This window comes from Perca flavescens, chromosome 9 (genome assembly GCF_004354835.1).
Source record: "Perca flavescens isolate YP-PL-M2 chromosome 9, PFLA_1.0, whole genome shotgun sequence".
In the NCBI taxonomy this organism is placed as follows: domain Eukaryota; kingdom Metazoa; phylum Chordata; class Actinopteri; order Perciformes; family Percidae; genus Perca; species Perca flavescens.
The window spans coordinates 24245790-24265696 of NC_041339.1; the positions used below are offsets into that span (position 1 = coordinate 24245790).

Below are 19907 nucleotides of genomic sequence, written 5' to 3' on the forward strand. Positions count from 1 at the left end.
TTAAATAAGGGATGGGTAAACTTAGTCAATTTACCTCTCATCTGCAGTCCCATGAAAATATAGTTAGGTTCCTTCACAGTGTCATTTATTCAGTTTACAAAAAAATAAAATGTAGAATTCATTAGAGGAAGTTTCAGCTGGGTGGTGGTTCCTGCTAATTATACAATCTAAAACTAACTTGTGTGACGAGCCCATCGATGAAGCACAAAAACATACTTTGTATTTGACTTTTTATGACTTTTTATGACATACCATACTTGGACTTTTCATTGCATATTATATTATGACTTTTTATGACATACTATGGAATAACTTTTTTATGACTTTTTATGTTATACTAAACTATGAATTTTTTATGAGATACTACGGTATATGTCTTTTTATGACTTTTTTATGGCATGCTATACTATGACTTTTTATGAGAGACTTTGACCTTTTATGGCATTCTATACTATGAGTTTTTTATGACATAGTATACTATAACTTTTTATGTTTTTCATGACATACTATATTATGACTTTTTATGACATACTGAAATATGACTGTTTGACTTTTTATGACCTACTATACTACGACTTTATGATGTTTTTCACAACATACTATACTTTGACTTTTCATGACATACTATATTATAACTTTATGACTTTTTTATGACATACTATTATGACTTTTTTATAACATACCATACTATGACTTTTTATGACATTTTACCACATACTAAACTATGACTTTTCATGACTTTTTTATGGCATACTATAGAATGACTTTTATTTGAGAGATTTTGACTTTTTTATGGCATTCTATACTATGAGGTTTTTATGACTTTTATGACATACTATACTATGACTTGTTTATGATGTTTTTCATGACATACCATACTATGGCATAATATACCATGACTTTTTTGACTTTTGACAACATATTTGACATACCATACTATGACTTTTTATGATATACTATACTATGACTTTTTATGACTATGTCATGGAATGCTATACTATAATTTTTTTCGGAGTGTCTATTTGCACCCCCGGTACGAATATCCTCGGCCACACAGCTGAGCTATTTACACCCTGTGACGTAACAACAAAAAAACGTTGCTCGCGTGCACCAAAATCATGGCGGACGTTCATCTTCCATGACCGCAGAAACTGGCATTTTAGGAAAGTTTTGTCTCTAAAGTTTATAACAATTGAATTTCTAGCGGAAAATGGATACTACAGTTGCGCTTTCTGTCTTTAGTGAAAGTACCAAGGAGGTAAGCTTCGCTTCAGAACGCGAACCTCTGATGGCGCCATTTTGTTGCTACAAAGCGATCACCTCTTGTTAGCATTACACTGACCGCCATTTTTTTTTTACGTCACTTGACTGCGAATAACTTTACATCTGAAGCGTTTAAAGACTCTGTTTGTCCATTGTTTATTTCTAAAGAAACACGACAATGTATAAAAGGCTCCATTACCTTGTATCTCACGTTATGGCTCCGTAGCAGACGTTTTTGTAAAAATAAGCTAATGATTGTGTCATAACCAAGTGACTTACTGTCGCACAGTAGAGGAATTACCGTATAGTACAGGAGAAGCTCACAGGCAGTTTTGACTTACATTAGCTGTTTAGGTTTAATTACTAATGTTAACTAGCATGTTAGTTAGCAATAATTAGCCTGTGCTTATGTTATCTCCTTACATATACCTACGCTCTCCGTCTCTGTAAGATTGGAAATGATTGAGATTTCTCTTGTCACAGCTACCAGAAGACTTCCAACTTTCAGACACGTTGCTCCAGTCACATTTACGTTGTCTCTGTCAGTTGGAGGCTGCGCAGTAAAGCAAGAGATCACCGAAAAAGTGCTTCTAATAGCCTTCACTGGTCTCCGTCCAGAGCAACGGGGTCTATTGGTCCATGATATACTGTCTATGGAAAGTACCTATTTTATTGTATACAGTATGGTTACCTAGCAACCGAGGCTTGAAGAAACCAAGTGGTAAACAGTTGCTCAACATCATGTAAGAACCGCTAGGTGAGTGGTTAGTACGCTTACCTTTGGTATGGGAGTTTGGAGTTTGATGGTGATTTTATTTTTTTTAAATTTGGATTGGATAATTTGCATGCAATTGTGCAAGTCAGGACCCGCGAACGCAAATTTAAATTTTTTTTTGGAGGGTGGTAGGGGAAGACTCATGAATATGCCTGCTCTGGTTGGGTTGGTTAGGTTTAGGCAAGAGGAGTGGGATTGGTTATGGTTAGGGTAAGAATGTCAGGGCGATAATATTCCAAAAAGGTGTAATACATGAGTAGTATGGATAACTGTGTGTAAATATATGCCAAGGTACTGTAAATGCACAGGGGTGCAAATAGCATACATTGATATTTGTACCAGATAGGGTATTAATAGAACACATTGCTGTGTGCACTGGCGGGGTACTAATAGCATTCATTTCTAATTGCACAAGGGTACGAATAACACTTCTAATTGTACCAGGGGTGCAAATAGCATACATTGCTAATTGTACCAGGGGTGCAAATAGCATACACTGCTAATTGTACCAGGGGTGCAAATAGCCTCACCCTAATTTTTTTGTCACTTTTTATGACATACGAGACTGACTTTTTATGACATTTTTCACGACATACCATATTTTGACTTTTCATGACATATCTACTATGACTTTTTATGACATACTAAATTATTACTTTTTATTACTGTTTTATTGCATACTATTTTCATGACTTTTTATGACTTTTCACTATGACTTTTTTTTACTTTTTATTACATACTATACTATGACTTCATGACTTTTTGACATACTATACTATGACTTTTTATGACTTTTCATGACCTGCTAGACTATGACTTTTTATGACTTTTTGCATTCTATTTTATGACTTTTTATGACTTTTTATGACATGCTAGACTGACTTTTTTTTTACTTTTTATGACATACTATACTATGACTTTTTTTGACAACATACCATAGTTTGACTTTCATGACATACTATACTATGACTTCTTATGACATACTATACTGTGACGTTTTATGACATAATATACTATGACTTCTTTGTTTTGTTTTTTGACGACATTCAATACTTTGACTTTTTATGACATACTATACTGTGACGTTTTTATGACTTTTTATGACATACTATACTATGACTTTTGGCATACACTGACTTTTTATGACATACAATACTATGACTTTTTTTATGACATTTTTCACAACATACCATACTTTGACTTTTCATGACATATATATATATACTAGGACTTTTTATCATATACTATACTATGACGTTTTATGACATACTATACTATGACTTTTTTAGACGACATACCATACTTTGATTTTTCATGACACACTATACTATGACGTTATTGACTTTTTATGACATACTAAAGTATGACTTGTTATGACATACTATACTATGACTTGTTTTGACATTTTTCACGACATACCATACTTTGACTTTTCATGTCATACTATACTATGACATTTGTATGAGTTTTTATGACATACTACACTGACGTTTTTATGACATACTATACTATAACTTTTTATGACACACTAAACCATTACTTTTTTATGGTATACTATAACTTTTTTATGACTTTTTATGACATACTATGACTGTGACTTTTTACTGCATACTATACTATCACTATTTGACATACTTTACTATGACTTTTGTATGACTTCTTATGACATACTATACTATGTCATTTTTGGCATACACTTTGACTTTGTGACATACTAAACTATGCATTTTTATGACTTTTCATGACATACTAAACCATTACTTTTTTTTAATGGCAAACTATACTAAGTTTTTATTATATACTAAACTATGACTTTTCATGATGTACTAGGACTTTTTTATGACATACTATATATACACACACTATGACTTTCATGACATGCTGATCTATGACTTTTTATGGCATACTGTACGTTGACTTTATGTGACATACTATACTACATTTTTATGATATACTAAACTATGACTTTTTCAGATTCATGGCATACTATCCATCCCTCAGTATGACATCTAATAATCGAAAGGTATTAGCCGATACTGGAGGTACTTTATCTTTCCATCGTTAGTCCAAGGATTTTGACCCAGAAACTACTCTTTGAATCTCTTTGCAACTGAACACACAAAACACAGAAGAGCTGGCCACTAGCAACCCACTTTAATCCCTATGAAATCAAATTTTCTTGATGGATATCATTTGGATACAGGAACACATTTGTTTCCCAACATTTCAGTTGTGGTGACAGGAAAAAGAAAGGTATATGTGCGACATTTACAAATTTGAATCACTATACACAAGGCCTGCGGTATGTACAAGGTGTTGGGAAACTCAGTCCATCAGTAGTTTAATGTCTCCGTAGCGCCTCTGAAGCAATACATGGCCATATCCGGGAAAAGAAAGATGTATTTACCAGTACAAACTGGGTAATATACCTGTAAAAATCTGTCAAAAATAAAACTCAATAATATTGTAGATTGGCCAAGTTTGTGAATTCAATTCAAAAAATGAATATAGAAAGGATACAGTAATAGAAAAAAAAGACAGTATTATACAATATTGACTCATACATATAATTTATACCAAGAATGGTCCAAAATATTTCCAGATTTTAGGGTTCCTACATATACATAGTTTCCTTTTTCAAAAACAGACATTTTCCAGACTTTCATCCTTTAAATTTACTTCAAGGCCAGTTCATGTGCTAATAAGAGAAAGGTGACAGTAACCAAAGATATCAATCTTTATAGTGGACAAACTTAACAGGAGCAATGTAAGCAACAAATATTCGTATGCCAATTATGGCTAAGGAATATTTTCCGGGCTGTTCTGTACTTCCTTAACTGTGTCAAGACTTGAATGTTAAAATGAAATTTAGTTTTCACATGTAGGAACCCTGAGACAGTTATGGTTGTGAAAAGTGGAGTTGCCAAATGGCAGTTTGAATGATGTCAATACATAAAGGTCTCACCTGTTAACTACCATGACACATCTTCACAAACATTCAAAGCATCCTGCAGACAAATCTACTAGTGTTGGCATTCAACATGTTTCTTCTATTACAAATAATAATTCAATATTTGACTAAGACATTTAAATACTGAGTTCCCCCTACAATAAATTTTTTTTCCCTCCATCCCCCCCCTCCCTACCTCCCTCCCTCCCTCCCTCCCTGCCTGCCTGCCTCCCTCTCTCTTGCAATCCAACAATAAAACACCTTGCTGAGAATATCCTGCAGATGGACAATGTGACACTTAATTTCCAAAACAGTTTCAAAGCCATTAATGGCTGGATTGAAAAATAGATATTTTGTTGCTGGTTATTTGATTCAAAAAGAAAAACTGAAGTCCACCGGACTGAGAGGCAGTCATAGTAATTAGCTTCCTGTACAAAAGAAAACAAGTGTGCTGTTATTGAATTAATGCAACGAGGTATGGAGTTGATACCACCCAAAGGTGTATTCATATTAAGATGGAGGAGAAAAGCAAAACAGCTAACCAAAAATGGAAAAAAACCCAAAAGGCCTAAAAAACAACAAATAATAATAATTATGTCAAAAATAAAAATGCCTTCTTTAGCTGCTGCTTCAGAGCAAGCTAAAGCACCACTGCAAATACATTAACTCAAAAATAGAAAATTAACATGCATTAAAAGAGTGCTTGTGTATCTATTCCTGCTCCCGCCCTTAGCTCTCAGAGCCGGTGGAGGAAATGTATTTTTTTGTCCATAATACAGCACTCCGTAGAATCCACCTCCATTAGCTTACTTCCTATTGGCTCAGCCTCCACTGGCCGGGTAATAATATAGTGGAGTCGTTTTTTTAATACAGGGGTCTGGGGCTACTGTCCTGAGGAAAATGTGATTGGAGGAGGCTCTCCATGTAGGAAACATCGACTGAAAAAGGGGTCGACTGCAGAGTCAGCATGGGGTCCGAGGCCAGGCTTGACTCAGTTAGAGCGTCAGCGAGGGTGACGCTCGTGTCCATTGGGGTCTCAGCGTCCATCTGAATACCACTGGTTGGGGCGGGGGCATCATGTGAGGTTGTGATGGGCTGGGATAAAGGTTGTGAGGTCGGCAGTGTATGAATACTGTGATGTTCTGCTGCTGGTGCTGCTACTGGGGCTGTGGTTAGGGTGTAGGCGGGTTTATTGGCTGTCTCCATGGGGGTTTCAGCGCGCAGGGCTGGGACAGACGGCAGGCGGCGGCGTTTGGCTGCTTGGGCTTCATCTGCTGATGAAACCCCCTCCTGTGGTATAGGTATGGCCTGAAAACAGACCGGTACAGAATTAGACTGAGGATACATGGAGATCATCAGAAGTTTCTGACTGTGTCCGAAATCACTCCCTTTTTATTTTGTGCAGTGCAGTTACTGTCCGCCATTTTATTGTGTGTCCAAATTCTACTGTGTGAAAATGTATCCACTATATAGTGCCCTCAAAAATTCCACAACAAAACTAAAAAGCAGTGCCCACAATGCTCCACATTTCTATATATTATAAAATTACAGTTTGTGCGTCCCTTTCAAACTTTTAACAGCAGATTTTTACTGCTAATTATTGAGTAAAACTATTGAGCGTCCATTATACAGTATATGGAGTGAATGATTTCGGACCCAGCCATAGTATTCTGCCACCAACAGTTTCAGTTGGGCATTATTTTGCTAGTAGCAACCACTACTGTCGCAGTAAACTGGCATAGCAGTTTAACTGGCATTATTACATTCTGCCTCTTGTCAGATCTGTGATCAAACACTGACGGCCATCTTTTATTATTTCTTATTTTATTATTGACTGTATAAACTTTTTAGTGCAGCTGTTTTGTGATTGTTGATTCGTAATTTAGTGGAATTTAGTTTTTCTGCAGTTTATTATACTAGCTGCCTAAGGCCGGTTACACACTGCCTGCGTGGCGTGTCCATTTTTATTTCGGCTCCCATGTTAACAGGTTATACACTGCCTGCGTGACACGCACGTCTTAGGCGCGGCTTGAGCCGTGCCGAAAACGTGTGCCTGCTAGAAATAGAACAGACGCCTATTTTGCGTGTTGGAAGTGTTTCCAGGCAAAATAGAATAGGAAAAGATGTTTATATGTCATTTAGACACAAATACATATTAATAAATTACATGTTGATATAAATGTAGATAAAAATGTAATAATAATTTAAAAAAATTGATTTTCTAATATTGCACCTGTCAATATAGAACAAAATATTCTGTAGCCTATTTTGCCGTCAATACTGCCGACGTTGTCTTTGCTGTAATCAAATCAGTATATATTTATTTTTAACATGGTATTTCATTTTATCAATGGTATTCATACATGTGTCCAGACAAGGCTAGCAGCAGCAGCGCCGCATCAGACACATTTCTGGTGTGTAAAATCAGAAAAATCCACGCAGCTGACACGCAACAGAAACGCCACGCTCAAGCCACGCAGGCAGTGTGTAACCGGCCTAAAGCTAATGTGTTGCACAATACAACATTCTAAGTAACTACTGTTGTGGTAACTTATACACTTTGTATATGTTTAGAATTAGTTTCTTATTGGCACGAGAAATAATGCAACTAATTTGATATTCTATACTTTTGTGATTCTAGTCTCCTTGTTACTTTACCAATTCATTTTTACAATATGATTTGTATAATTATTGTTTCTGATCTTTTTGTAATCCCTATCATTTTTTTCTTTGTTAAAATACTGTTTGGCCAGTTGCATAATTGCTTCCAGTTAAATCTTCAAAAGGCATGCTGCCTTCAAACTTTATTGGAAGTATGTTTAGCTCACTGGATAGCTGTACCAAGCCAGTCCATGGTTGGATGATGCGTGCAAATTGTCAAAACAATATCTGCCAGTTTAAGTTTTTCAGATATGTTTAAGCAGAAAAACAACCTACACATATTGGCCCACAAACAAGCCTTTATCCTCTGTGGGCTGCAGAGAGTTGGATTGAAATAATTGTTTAATTTGCAACTACTTAAATGTCCTTTTACTGAACAATACAAGCTATTGTTGGGCTGCCCTTTCTTATCATTTGCCTCTGCAACCGATTATAAAATCTGTCAACCAAGCCAAATATCTGACGAACTAAAGTGTCTTCTTCTTATATAATATAACAACATGTATGGTGTGTGAGCACACTAAAATAAGGTTATCAAAAGCTGTTAAAACGATACGATATCTGTTAATTATACATTCGATAGTGTCGAAAGTACCAAAAGTTATTAAAACAAAGATCTACAATCAGATTTTCAACCTGCACGGATTAAACGGGGAAGAAAATCAACTGGCCCTCAACCTGTAGCTGTATACGGCATTCTCTCCAGCAACAAAGCCACCAGTGAATTTTTCTGTACCAGCACCGTGTGCAGGTTGGTAATAAAAAAAAAAAAAAGAAAGTGTCCAATTTTGTGTGCATGGGACTTTTTTTTTTTTTTTTTTTTTTTTCCTTTTTGCTGTGGTATCGAAAGAGGTATCGTTTTTTAATACTAGTACTGTATCGAAGTTTATAATTCTGGTATCGTGACAAACTTACAATAGAAAGCCGATATCAGTAATATACTCACCAGTCTGGCTCGGACCCTCTTGGGCAGTTCCTGGTCAAGCTGATGGATCTCAGAGTGTTTTAGTATCAGCTGACTTTGGTCCAGAAACTCAACCTGGGCAGATATAATAAAAACACAGGATAAAAAAACTCATATTTCTAACTGGTTTATCTACTGAGAGTTGACAGCACAGCTGGGCACACATGAAGAAGATTAAAAATGTCCATATACACGGACTTGATGTGACCAATAACAACTATAGGCAGGATATTACATTGTTCACATAGCAGAAGGCGACACTTCGGGTATTGAAGAAAAGAGCAGCAGGGTGGCTTAGTGAGCAAAAATACAAACTTGTAGCCCAAAAGTCACAAATGGGATCCCCAGCCATAACAAATGGTTCCATCAACAACCACCAAAATGTCCTTGACCGTGGCACTGAACCCTGAAGCTGCTAACTGACTGGACAAGAGCATCAGCGCAGCGTTTTAAAAGTAAAAAATAAGGGGGGAAAGGACAAGGTCAGGGTTGTGGCACTGACATAGTGACCAGCTGGAGGCTTGTTTTTAATTCATTGTAACAGAGCTCCTGGTCTCTAACAGGACTCTCTGTACTGCAGCCAGCGGGCTACGCAGGGACATGAGGGGAGCAGAGAAAGATATGACACTGATTTACTTCCTGAAGAGGAATTCATTGGAAAAACAGACACAAGAAAGTCTTTGTGGTGCATATGCCATCTGGGGAGGCAAGAACAAGAAACTAAACAAATGTGTCTCTCTGAGCTCACCTTCAAACTGAATGCAAAATACACTCTGGAGAGCTGGTTCAATATTTCCCACATTAAAGTATTTAACTGATGTTTTAATACAGACAGACTGCATGAGCCAGACAGGGTTTAATAGCTTGTTCAGCAATTGATATTTAGGTTATGATGCAGCCTCCACAAACAATAAAATATGCCTGTTCCGTGTGTACATGTATTACATGCGTCAGAAAAACACAGGTGTGCTCACAAAACCAGCATCTCAATTAACAACATCACTTGTCCTCGTCTGCTAATCCATTCCTGCATCTATGTATGTAAGTGACTTTCAAGATGGCCTCCGCTGACACCAGTCCTAGAATCATCTTTTTCAATTCTGCATTTTCCACTTTGTAAGCACTCTGCATATTTGCCCAATAAATTCCCCAGCATGTAACAGTGATGCTAAATCCCTCCACTTTATGTTTTAATGCCACACTGTATCAAAATGCTCTGCCATAATCTAGAAGGGAAGCCAAGCTGTTGATAAATACCAGAACTGGGGAACCTAAGCACAGGGAAGCGAAGAATTACTTCAAGTCACTCTGCAGAAGAGCATCAGATGAAATATGTATTTGATGCCATTGCTCACAGAGTACTCCCTTAACAGTTTTATCTGCACTGCATCTTAGTAAAACTGTATTTAGAAATGTTTTCAATAGTCCGATTTTACTTGGAAAGGTTCATACATTTACACACAGTGCAGCTGTGGATTACAAACATTGCTTGAAGACTTTTGAACAGCAGCTGCTCAGGAATGGGATTGTTTTCTATTACTTTTTTAAACACACATTCACCTATCAATTGTGCGATGCACGAATCTAACCTGTAATGTATTTATTTTTTAAATCTGTTGACTTTCTAGACACAAATCAGATTCTCTACCTCTAGTTGACTGTGGAGTTTTGATCACACAATAGTTGCGTTTTTCCTCACCTGGTAGGACTTGTGGGTGTGCTGTCTGACAAAGGAAGCGTTGACGACCTGACCCTCAGTCGTGCTGACCACAATCAACTCCCCCACCTCAGGAGGACCGGTACGCAGGCAGTCATGACTCTGAAGAAGGAGGGCGGAGGAAGAGAAACAAGATGTAGACAGAGGAAAAAGATGAAGAGGAATAGAGTATGTAGAGGAGACGGAGAGAAGAATGGCAGAACATGTCAATAAAGAGATCTGCTTGTGTCATTTTACTCAATGCTTGTCTTTTACAACGCTCATTAACCCCTGATTTACAGAGAAAATTACAAGAAATTGACCTACGGCAACTAACAGACAGATTTAAAATACAAAATTAAGAACATTAAATAAAATCTACTACAGAATTTTCCCTGTTCAATAAAGTTTGCTTGAAGACTTTCCACTTATGCACAATTCAAACTGCCTTAAAAGTCTTATTTTACAGTATTATATTACTTTATTATAGTTCTTGCATATTTTTATACATGAACTTAATCCTTTGAGGATTTAATGTTATTACAGTAATGTTTGTTAACATGTGGCAGTGAGTCATTAAAGGTTATTTGAATTCAATGATATTATATTTCCATTTGCAAAGACGCTCCAGCTATAAAGTACATAAAAGTTGCTGGAATATTTCCTCCTGGTTTGAAAAAAAAAAAAAAAAAAAAAGAATTGTACAGGTAGGTGTCTAAGCTGTAAGAACACTCACTAATATGTTTTCTGGGAACAGGTTGTCACAGTATGAGCCATCATCAAAGTTGACCTCGTAGAACGTCTGCGTTGCCATGCCGATGATGGTACAGTGGTAGTACCAGCCGTCACTGTTGCGACCAATCACCCTCTGGCCCAGGTTCAGAGGCTGCGGGCCTTTGGGTGCTGTCCGAGGCTGGAGGGAGAAAAGCCCAGACAGATCATTTGAGGTTAAAACAGGATCAAACCGGTTTTGTGCTTGCTCATCCAGCACACAGTGCAATCAGCGATCATATAGATGGTCTTTATTGAGTAAAATACTGAAAGGTTACGGTTCATTCACTAGAAGTCAGCGTGTATAAGTTCAAAACCCAAAGGACTAAAACCTTAATAAGAAGAAAGACTGAAGCTCGCATTAACACAAAACAAGAATTGTTAATATGTAAAATAATATATATTCATGTACGGGCTCTAAAATACATTCACTTATGTACTCTGTTTATTTGTTTGTTTATTAAAAAAGGATCCCCATTAGCTGACACCGAGGCGACAGCTAGTCTTCCTGGGGTCCAAACAATACATACAAAACGTGTATGTGAGTAATTACAATCACAATTACTCACAAAAATATCATATATAAATACACATAAAAGAACAAGAAGAAGTTACAATACAAAAAGTACTGATTAGAGTAATAATAAAATAATGCAAAACAACATAGCACATAATACAACCTCGCTCAACCAATCCAGACGATATTATGGTGTTGAAAACAAATACAGTCTTAGTCTTTTTTTAAAACCAGTTTTTCCCTTGATTTCACGAACCCCAACTGGAAGATTGTTCCAAAACACAATTGACCTATAAAACACGGTCCTCTTCATAGAATCAGGTTTAGGTAGGGGTAAAGAAATCTGTCGACTATTCGCTCCTCTGTACTCTGTGAAGGGAACCTTTCTGTGGTTCCTGAGTAAATTGTGTTCTCAAGGGTTTCTACAGTCAGACACTTGTTATCCGTATTTACTTTCACAAAGTTCAAGAATGGTGTGTCAAGTCAAACCATTGACTCTCTACATTGTTGTTTAGGTTCTGAAATGACTCCATGAATTGTAACGTTTTCTTAAGCAAGCACAATCAAAAACACCAAGTGGTATCCACTTTAAAAACAATCCCTTTCTACAAGGAATCAAAAAAAGACACATTGACCATTTAAAACAAAGTAACAAGATTAATAACAGCAAAAAGTTCAATCAAATTCTGACTTTTTTTAAAGTTATATTTGTCACTTCTGAAATATTGAATGATGAACTTTTATGGTTTTACTTGTACAAAAACACGCACTTCAACAGTTCACTATTTCTTTTGATTTGCACTAACCTTTGGATGGACCCGTTTATGCTTTTGGCAGGTAACGGACACCACGTAGGGCCAGTCGGCTGGTGTCATGACTACTCCGGCGATTTGGGCGCAGGTGACGTGGAAGGAAGTGGCACAGTTCTCGAATGAGCACTGGATGCAGGCGCCGCGGTTCTGATTGGCAGTCTTGCCATGGCAGAACACACACTTCTACAATGAAAACAGAAAATAAAGACTTTGGTTGGAGATTCAGACTGGTGATCAATTCCCCTTGACCTCCTAAGTTTATTTTTTATTTCTTGCATTCTCTTTTATGGACATTCAAGGATCACAGGAATGTTGTTTTGGTCCTCTGATTAAAAGCAACTACAGATTCCAAAACAATGACAAATACGGTCTAGAATATTCTCCAGAATGCCCTCAAAGGTATGGCATGCTCAAAAAATATGCTGAAAGCATAATATGGAAAACTCTAAAACTCTGTAACATTACTTGGTAATACTTACACAATTTATTATACGGCTTGGTTAAATACTTACTACGTACTGGTCAATTCCAGATTTTCTGCGGTCTGCTATTTCTGTATAACAGACCATTGCTAGGTATAACAGACCATGGACAAAGTTCTGATCATAGACTCGTTTTCTGATTTCCCAAATTATGGAGCACCTTGAAGCCCAACTCAAAGAACGTGCGTGCATTAATCGCATGTAAAAAAAATAATTGTGGGTTAAAAAGGAATTTGCGTAACTCAATATTTTTATTTATTATTATTGCATTCATTTGACAGCCCTAGTTCATTCCAAATGAGAAACACATGCGTCGCACATGACGATTGTGATCGTTTTAAAAAAAAAAAAAAAAAAAAAAGGCAATAAACCAGAGCCAGTTTTCTCCCATCCCGGAATGCTGTGTGGACTAGCCAGATCCTCCTCCGCTCCGCAGCGTGTGGATGGTCTGGCAAAGCGAGACTTGGGCTTTCGCAACAGGAATAACAAGTCCTACTGAGGCTGTTATTATACAAATATTCATAAGAACCATGAGGATCTTAGAAAAGTGAAAGTGGGGACGAATTGTCAAAAGTCTGCACAGAATGAACTTTTGACCAATGTTTAAGTATTGCTGAATATTATCGATAAAAGAAAGTTAGTACTGACCTTCCTACAATTTATCCACAAAAAACATTTCACTTTTCTACTCTGGCAAATACTGAAATTGCATGAATTATTGGGCATCTTCTGAAACAGATGGTTGAGGAATCACGAGTGTAGCCATTTTCTCCTCCCTCACATCTTTGATTCTGTCTGGTACTCTAACAGGTTTCTACTCATTAAAAATTCAATGGATGTTTTTAGCTTGTGCAGTCAACAGTGTCGTGGTTAGATTCTTATTCAGCCTCCACTGAAAATGCCAACACTTTTATAAAGAAAAACTTGTTAACAGCTGCCTGCACTGCCACTATGAAGTGTTTTTTTTTTTTCCTGCATCCTTTTCGGTGTCTTGCATCACTTGTTCAACTTCTTCTCTTGCACAATCATCCAAGGAATTTGCTATTCCCCCTTGGAGCACTTTCCTTTTCAAATCCCTTCATTCCATCCCCACATCCTGGGTGTGAAATTACCACCAGCCAACCAAATCTTTGCCTTTGGCCAGTACCTTGTCTACTCTCCACTGACACTTTAACATGTGCTATCCTGCACACACAACCCCACAACCTTCATTCTTCCTTTTTAACAACTTTGAATCCTTCAACCCTCCATGTCTAACCTCCTTTGTCCTTATAATTTTCCTTCCCCATTCCTCATTTGTTCCTCAATTCGGTTAAAATGGAGAGAACAAGAGAGAGAGAGAGAGATGAAAAAGAAAAGAGAATAACAGCATGTGAAGGAACATGGCGTTAGTTATCTTCCCAATACACCAGGGTAGGCGTTTCAGAAACATTATCTTCCTTCAAAATCCTAATAAAAATTAAGAAATAACCTGCCAAGAAATAAATTTGATAAGAGAAAAGTGGAATTACATACGTTTAACTCATGACAACTTGCTTTGATCCAACATACAGACTCGCCCTATTACCCCAACCAGCTTTGACAGCTGAGGCATCTTATGTGACTGGTATCTTTCTGTGTACTTGTTTTATTGTGATTATCTATCATCACACACACTCTGTCTTCCCAATCCCTCACTCTTTCTCTCTCATCCTTCCTTCTCCATCCTCCTCCTCCTGATAAATCACACTGCGAGCAGCTGTAGCACAGCGCATGGCCGATCAATAAAAATTCTTTATTGAAGTGTCAATACTTCATTTTTGTACTGGTGCAGGAAAGACAGCTCAACATAGCTGTGCTGTGTTATATTCCCCTGGCTGGTATGGTTTATAGTTTTCACCAGCTGAAATCACACGCAGGCGGTGACATGACGCCAGAGTAGTGTTGTCAAAAACAGATTTTTCGACACATTTCAATTCTTATTATTTAAAAGATTTCAATACTCATTTTCAACACCATTGATACTCTTCCTTCTTTCCAACAGTGAGTTGACACACACACACACCGCGGCAGTGTTCACATAGCCTTGCCTCCTCTCGCTCACTCCCAGTGCGGTCTTCTCGTCTCATTAGCTCAAGCTGAATATAATAATTTCGGATCTTGTTACGGTGTTAGCTCATTAAAGATGGCAAGTGCAGAGCTTCCGCGACTGGCTTTGGTTGACAAAGGAAAACAGCAGGAGTGCTGTTTGGAAATACTTCGCATTTGAGGCAAATGAACAAGAAAAGGCAAAGGATACAAGCAAGCCCATATATTATCCCAATGGTATCGAAAATGGTATTGAATATCGCTACTTTTCTGGGTATTGTATCAAAGTTAGAAATTCCAGTGTCGTAACCAGAGCAGCATGAAAAAAACTCGAGCACCAAGTAACATAAGCTGTATGTATTTGTTTGTTCATACCGCATTTAGTTGCTGTTTTAATAGGTACATTTAATCTCCAATTCATATAATGAGTACGATTTTTGAAAGAAACCAACATGCATATTTATTTTCACATTTTGAGGAATGCACAGTGTTTATGTGGCTGAGAATCTTTGAAACAACTAAGACAAAAGCAGCTGTGTGAAATCTCTCCATATCTGAAAAACAAATGTTCAAAGATGGAGAGAAAACACATTGCTGAACACGGTGCAATAGTAACTGGTTTCCGAGGGTGCGTGTTCACATTTGATCAGCCCAGTCATCCAAATCATTAGACTGCAGAGCTTCTTCTCATGGCCTTTTAAGAAGAAACGGGGGAAAACCTGCTTTGACAGCACTCGGATGCAAATGTTGCCCAGCTTGTCTTTGATAGATTATTCAAAGAGAAGGGGAGGGAGAGAGGTGACATTATTTGTAGATTTGTGATAATGCACCAGCAAGCACTGCCGTTGCCTGTGAAGTGGGATGACGTGAATGGAGTAAGGCAGAGACTGGGAAGAAGGGATGGAAATAGCGAGAAAGAAGGGAGGGGACGAGTTGTGTTCAAAGACACGGCAGCAAAGGGGAAATTGCCTCCTGCCCACGGGATCGATGCAGTTCATTTGGTGCAGCGAGAAATGACGGCTGATTATTCAGCCATTCCCCTCAGCACATATGTGTTACCCCATGTCCTCCATAGCTCACAAAAACACAATCTATCCATCCACCAGGGAAGGGGGGAGGGTAACGGTCAGTGATAGATACAAAAGCAGTGAGCAGGAAAAACAGGAATTTGCTTAAATGTGGGAAAAGGCCGCAGGAGAGAGAAAAGGAGACCAGGGAGGAAGAGAGATTTTGATAACGCTGAGACAAGACAAAAAAAAAAAAAAACTGCAGTGAAGTTATTAACGGTCTTCAAAGAAAGAGGATGAAGACTGCGTCTGTAAATGGTCTTGCTTGGGTATAAATGTCGATCCTTGCCTGTCTGACATCAAACTTCACCATGAGAGAGAGTAGGGCTGTGCAATTAATTGAATTTCGATTTCAATTTCGGCTCCCAACAATCACCAAAATAGTATAAATCGAGAAAAAACGATTATTTTGCCATGTTCTGTTTTGCAAGAACACTCTTGTTTTGTCTTGTGTTCTGAATAACACGTGCATGCGCACATCCGCACGCGCACATCCGCCCCTCCCGAAGCCATAAACTCTCTCAGCCTATACAGTCAGGGAGGCAAGTTGTGTGCATATCCTCCGCTGGAATATAAAAACTCAGCGCGATTAAAGATGGCAGAAGGAGAGCAGCCACAGCAGTGTTTTGGTGAGCAAAAGAGGCAAACCCAACTCGGTTGTCTGGGAGCAGCTAACGTTAGCTAACCCTGCGGTCCCTCTGCCACTGCCTCCCCGCTGTAGTAAACTTTGTATTCTCCCGACACGCTGTATTCACTTACTGTTTAAAACTTGTTCCAGCTTAGTGGCGGTGCATATAGGCATACTGCTCAAAAACAACATGAAAAAACATAGTAACGTTCCCTCAGCATTTAGTTTTGTTGTTAAACTATATGTAAAATGAGCAGGGACGTTAAATCACCTGTTTCACGTAACGTTACTCTAAGGTACCGCCTATGTGCTGGATTTTTCCTTAGTAAATAAGCCCACTGAGGGCGACATTATTTTTTGCACAATGTTTAGTAATGACAGTAGGCTGGTGGCGGTCATAGTGAGTGAAAATGTGATGTGAGATGCACATTGTGTTATGTATCTGGAATTGTTCATTAGCTGTGTAAATTATGTGTGATATCTGTAAAGCTGAACCGACTCACAAAACAGAATTTATTCTGATCCAAAGACTCTTTCTGTGAGATAAGATTATACCCTGGACACTATCCATTATATCCAAAGGTTAACGAGTAATCGTGTTAAATAATCGTGATTTCAATATTGACCAAAATAATCGTGATTATTATTTTTTCCATAATCGAGCAGCCCTAAGAGAGAGATGAATAAACTTTTACTATGTCTCTGCCTGAACTTACCAGATTCTTGCGTGTATCGGGAACGGCACTGACGTCCACCGGCTCCCTCTCAATGGCGTTGACGAAGCGAGCTTCAGCTACAGCGATTGCACAGATGACATGGACCCACCTGGTTAGAGAGAGAGAGAGAGAGACAACATAAAAACTTCAGGACTTTAAAGTTCCAACAGATGTCAAAGTATTACACATACAAGGCTGATCACCACTAAATGTTCCAAAAGCAATCTGCATAACTAGATCGAATTTTTGTGGATATCTCATATTTTAAATCGTAACCTATGTATGAGTATTTTTACGCCTAAAGAATACTCTGACTGTATCAGTAATCCTCAGGAAATGAAAAGTCAATTCAATTATTTCATATTTCTGTCATACTATGTTTTTTTTTTTTAAATGTTTACTGAGGAATATACCCCAAAAAGGTTTTGTTACTTGTGATATTCTTAGCAGATTTTGCACACGTGAAAATACAGCCACAATGAAACCCAAGCATATGCTACTAACCGGTTGTCTGTGGTAGTCTTCAAAGCTCCTCCCCGCAAGTTACAGAGACAACACTCCTAAAAAACAGCAAGCAAATGAGGATTAAATTCAGGCAGTGATTGTAACAGAAAACTCAGAGCTGTCATATATTAGCCAAGATAGCTTGGTCATATCTAGACAATATCTTGGTCTGGTTTCGTAAAACCTGATGGGGAACATAATCAACTATTCTTTACAACAGCAGTTTTATTCGACGTAGAGAAATGGAGGATGCACAAAAGCATAAAGGCTTCCATCAACCCTGAAAAACATCTTCACCTATTTCTTCAGACCCTTGTACAAATTCTAATACGTGTAGTCCTGGAGAAGATCAAGCCGTTTTTCTAGACTTGTGTTGGAACCCTAAGTCTTTTGTTTTGCATAAGGAAGTGCTGCTACTCACCACTGTCCAGGCTCCAGCTGCACACCTGGAGCACATCCAGGAATCGCTGACGGAGTCTGGCTTTACACCGTAACAACCTTTAAGACAGAAGAGAGTAATGGCTTCATATATCTTTCCTATAACATTTTGCATTTAATGTTTCCAAAGCACCTTCTAGATGAAGTGTATTAATGTTCAGTAAGGATGGGCTCCTGGGGAAATGAAGCAAAGCGCTACCCATAACTCAATATCCCTTGAATGCTCACAATTTTTATAATTTCTATGCACTTGACACAAAACCTGCTCGTTAACGATTTTGTTAGCAACATCTATATAACTTGGGCAATCTTCTCATCACTATCTACAATTTGAGCTTCTAAAGCAAAAAAGCCTGCATGTTTATGTCACACATAGACACGTCTGAATAATTTTTAGTTGGAAAGTCTGCGCCAAAACAATGAGGAACAAAGAAATGGATTGCAGGGCAGCTGGTTTTGAAAGGAAGTGTGTGTGTGTGTGTGTGTGTGTGTGTGTGTGTGTGTGTGTGTGTGTGTGTGTGTGTGTGTATTAGTGTTTGTGTGTGTGTATGTATATATATATATATATATATATATATATATATATATATATATATATATATATATATATATATATATATATATATATATATATATATATATATATATATATATATATATATATACACACACATACACATACACATATATACATATATACACACACATATATATATATATATATATATATATATATATATATATATATATATACATATATATATATATATATATATATATATATATATATATATATATATATATATATATGTCTGACACTATGTTTGGTCCCTATGCTACTTAAATACAGCCAACATCCGTTCTTTCTGTATTGAGGGTTTCGTACTTACTGGCATGAACCTGCATGTGGCAAGATGAACAGCAGAGCAGAGGACTGGTTCCATCCTCTCCAATGTGATAGTTGGTGGGCGGAGGCTCAGTGTTGCCTGCACCAAAGCTGAAGCACATCTCTGGGACCAGGGGACGAGTCAGACGGGGAAGGGAAGCACGCTGGGTGTCATTCGCAACAAAAGCGTCTTTATGTGGCTAGAGAGGCCGGAGGAAAGAGGATAATACAGTTAAGTGTATTGTATCCATGATTACTGGTCAGCTTGGTTTTGAAGGCAGCAATACAGTAAAGTGATGTTATTTTCTGAACTTAACAGACTGTTCTAGCTGTTCTATTATTTACCTTTACACACTTTGTCATTAAATTTCTGATGATTATTTATCAAAAGTCTCATTTTGTGAATAAATTGTCAATCGTCAATCCTACAATATCGTCGCAATATCGACATCAAGGTATTTGGTCAAAAATATTGTGATATTTGATTTTCTCCATATTGCCCAGGCCTAGTTAAAAATAATATTTATTTTGCTTTTATGGCCTGCAACTGTTGTAAGTTGTAGTTCTGAAAGTTAACTATACATTTACAGTGTTCCTACAGTTACACCTTAACTGCTGCTACTCAAATTACTGACTGACTAACATTACTAATACTGCCACTAACTACCGATTTTGGAAGTGCTACTACTACCATTGCTACTACTATTACT

At 37.6% G+C, this 19907-nt stretch overlaps 1 protein-coding gene across 3 annotated transcripts in view; it reads right to left on the reverse strand.

Annotated features, from left to right (window-relative positions):
* Nucleotides 1-5206: 5206 nt before the first annotated feature.
* The window catches only part of kdm4b (lysine (K)-specific demethylase 4B), a 62584-nt gene continuing 47883 nt past the window's right edge, over nucleotides 5207-19907 (reverse strand). For all 3 annotated transcript variants that reach the window (XM_028587296.1, XM_028587298.1, XM_028587295.1), the window contains exons 14-22: nucleotides 19202-19397; nucleotides 18295-18371; nucleotides 17874-17929; nucleotides 17370-17478; nucleotides 12404-12592; nucleotides 11046-11222; nucleotides 10313-10432; nucleotides 8596-8688; nucleotides 5207-6296 (exon numbers count right to left, since the gene is read on the reverse strand). In XM_028587296.1, the coding sequence (XP_028443097.1) occupies nucleotides 5853-6296; nucleotides 8596-8688; nucleotides 10313-10432; nucleotides 11046-11222; nucleotides 12404-12592; nucleotides 17370-17478; nucleotides 17874-17929; nucleotides 18295-18371; nucleotides 19202-19397 (1461 nt within the window). In that variant the 3' untranslated portion in view covers nucleotides 5207-5852. The remainder of the gene's footprint in view (nucleotides 6297-8595; nucleotides 8689-10312; nucleotides 10433-11045; nucleotides 11223-12403; nucleotides 12593-17369; nucleotides 17479-17873; nucleotides 17930-18294; nucleotides 18372-19201; nucleotides 19398-19907) is intronic.